The sequence below is a fragment of the Vollenhovia emeryi genome, unplaced genomic scaffold (genome assembly GCF_000949405.1).
Source record: "Vollenhovia emeryi isolate VEMERY1.0 unplaced genomic scaffold, V.emery_V1.0 DF944343.1, whole genome shotgun sequence".
NCBI lineage: Eukaryota > Metazoa > Arthropoda > Insecta > Hymenoptera > Formicidae > Vollenhovia > Vollenhovia emeryi.
In genome coordinates this window covers 1-2,590 of record NW_011962023.1, presented here as the reverse complement: position 1 = coordinate 2,590, position 2,590 = coordinate 1, and the positions used below count along the sequence as shown (strand labels likewise).

The 2,590-nt window shown below is 34.6% G+C and overlaps 1 protein-coding gene across 1 annotated transcript; it reads left to right on the top strand.

The window, feature by feature from the left end:
• Window positions 1-275: 275 nt before the first annotated feature.
• LOC105563554 (putative nuclease HARBI1) lies at window positions 276-768 on the top strand. Its single transcript, XM_012015221.1, has 2 exons — window positions 276-282; window positions 368-768. The coding sequence occupies exons 1-2, from the start codon at window positions 276-278 to the stop codon at window positions 766-768; spliced, it is 408 nt and encodes a 135-aa protein (XP_011870611.1).
• The last annotated feature ends 1,822 nt before the right edge of the window (window positions 769-2,590 follow it).

Here is a 2,590-nt window from a genome sequence, read left to right as displayed (position 1 = left end):
GGGGCCCCGTTCACTCGATACATACACGAATTTCACCTGTTGTACAACACACATACTCGATTAAAGATCATAGGGGTTTTTATGCCGCAAGGCTTTTCCCCACGAGCCAATAAAGGAATTTCTCCACTGGCTCAAAACCACGCATTCTATTCATTTCCATCCTGACCCAACGGGAACATACGAAACCACGAGATCTCTCCATGTTGGAGAGGTTTCGACGATACATTAATTGTTAAACGTCTTATATCTGAGGGATACATAAATCATTACAAACTATGGAATGTAAATGTAATAATGGGATATAAATATTTTAAAATATTGTTAACACTTTTTATATTCAATAATGATAATTTATATCTTGTTATAGGCGATTCCGGATATGCCTTAAGACCCTGGCTACTGACACCTGTCATGAATGCTGCACCAGACTCGCCTGAAGATAGATATAATATTGCGCACAGAGGAATACGATCCCTCATAGAAAGGACGAATGGTTTATTAAAAATGCGTTTCCGATGTTTGTTAAAGCATAGAGTTCTGCATTATAAACCAGATGTAGCATCGCGCATAATCAATTCTTGTGTGATGTTACACAATATGTGCATTGAAGAGCAAATACCAGAACCACGCCCAGAAGAAGATCACAATGCTGATTTTGGGTTAAATGTTAATGATAACAATGAAATTCCTGAATACAACCGTATTAATCAAGAACTTACTGCAGGAAGAAGGCTTCGAGGTCGATTAATTCAAAACATGTATAATTAAATATAATAAAGAACACATTGTTTATTATTTATTATATAACTTAAAAGTATGATACACATTGCACATATACGTACGTTCAATAATAAATGAAACTTAATATCATAATCAGGTACGTTTACAAGAAATAAAACTTTGTTAACATAAACTAATTGTGCATATAAAGACATTAAATATCCCAAAACATCTTATATTATAAATATATATGCGCGCGCGCATACACACACACATACACAATTTAGGAACACAAAATAATATGAGATGAAAGACAACCTGCGTTCGGCCCAATTAGTATTCAAATAATAAAAAAATAATAATAAAATAAAATAATTAAAAATAAAAAAATAAACAAAGTAATTTGTTTTTCTTGGCTGTACGATGGATATTTTTCTGTGTGCAGGCACTGGTCTTTTTTTTTTTTTTTTTTTGACCCGGTGGAAATCCTCATGGACCGTCACCCGCCCCCTCTGGAGAAGGGGGCGGGTGGTGTGTGGGACTCGTCTCCCTGGCACCTGGGAAGATAGCCCAGAGCCAGTAGTGCAACGGAGACGCCTACCGCACTAAAACCACCGGGAGTGGCCACCTAATCGCGCATTGTGGGGGCCATCTGGGAAATACAACGCAAAGCTCCAGATGGCCCCCGCGTCACGCTAAAATCGCGCTCAAACTTAGTCCCCCCCTTAGGAGGAGGGGACCTAGAGGCACTGGTCTATCGCAAGAAGTAATTAGTGTGTATGTGTGTGTGTATGTATGAAAATTACAACAGTTATGTACTTATATATAAAATAACAGCAGTTAACATAATTTGCAATAAACAAAAGAAAAACAAAGTCTCTAAAAATCACAGCTGTTTAAGACTACTTTTGTGTAGAAGGATGAAGATTGGTTATATTTTCCAATGCCTTTGCTATTCTTTCTTTTATAATTATATCTTTTTTCAGTAACTTAATTTTTCTTTTATAATATTTTTTTCTTATCTGCTGATCCTCCGTTGTTAAATGTACTAAATCGTTAGTAAACCCTATTGTGTTTTCTAATCTTTGGCTTGCTACTGTTCGTGTTTTTGATTCTTTTTTCTTTTGTGAAACAGGTCGTTTTGTCGTGTTCTTTGTAGGTACATCCTCAGCTACATTGCTGTTCTGTATTTCATTATTGTTACTTGCTATTGCTATTTCCTCTTTATTTTCAATTGTCTTTGTTCCATCCTCCATATAGCAAGTCTGCGTATTGCATGTTGTAGTTTGATAATATTTGTTATATCTATCCATTGGCTTCATATTTGTTGCTTCACTATGTGACAAGTTCGGATAATCATCGTCTAAGTATTCTACATCCTGAAAGTCCTATACACATACAACATTGATCATTACAATTTAAACATTGGTTACAATGTTATATAGGATGCACTAGTTTAACAGCTATAAATATGCAGAACTTAATGTTTGTTTAAATCATTGATGAACTAAGGACTAAACTTATATATTAACTATTTTTTATGTATTATATATAATCTTGTGATTCATCAACGTTATTACATATGAAATATTATCACTCAAAAATGTAGTTTGAACTTTCTATATATTATTTAAATTCGAATTACATACATAAAAAAGAAATACGTACAAATAACACTTCTGTTTCAGCAACATGATCATGCCCACTGATTGCTGTTGTATGCATAGTTTCTAAAACTTGCTGTTCTGTTGATGATAATTGATCCGAAGTTGATACAGAAAGACCACCACCTGTCTTCTTCATGTGGTTCTTTATATGGCTCTGTTTTGCCTTTGTCTTTGTACAAAGATCTTGCCACGTCTATAAAACA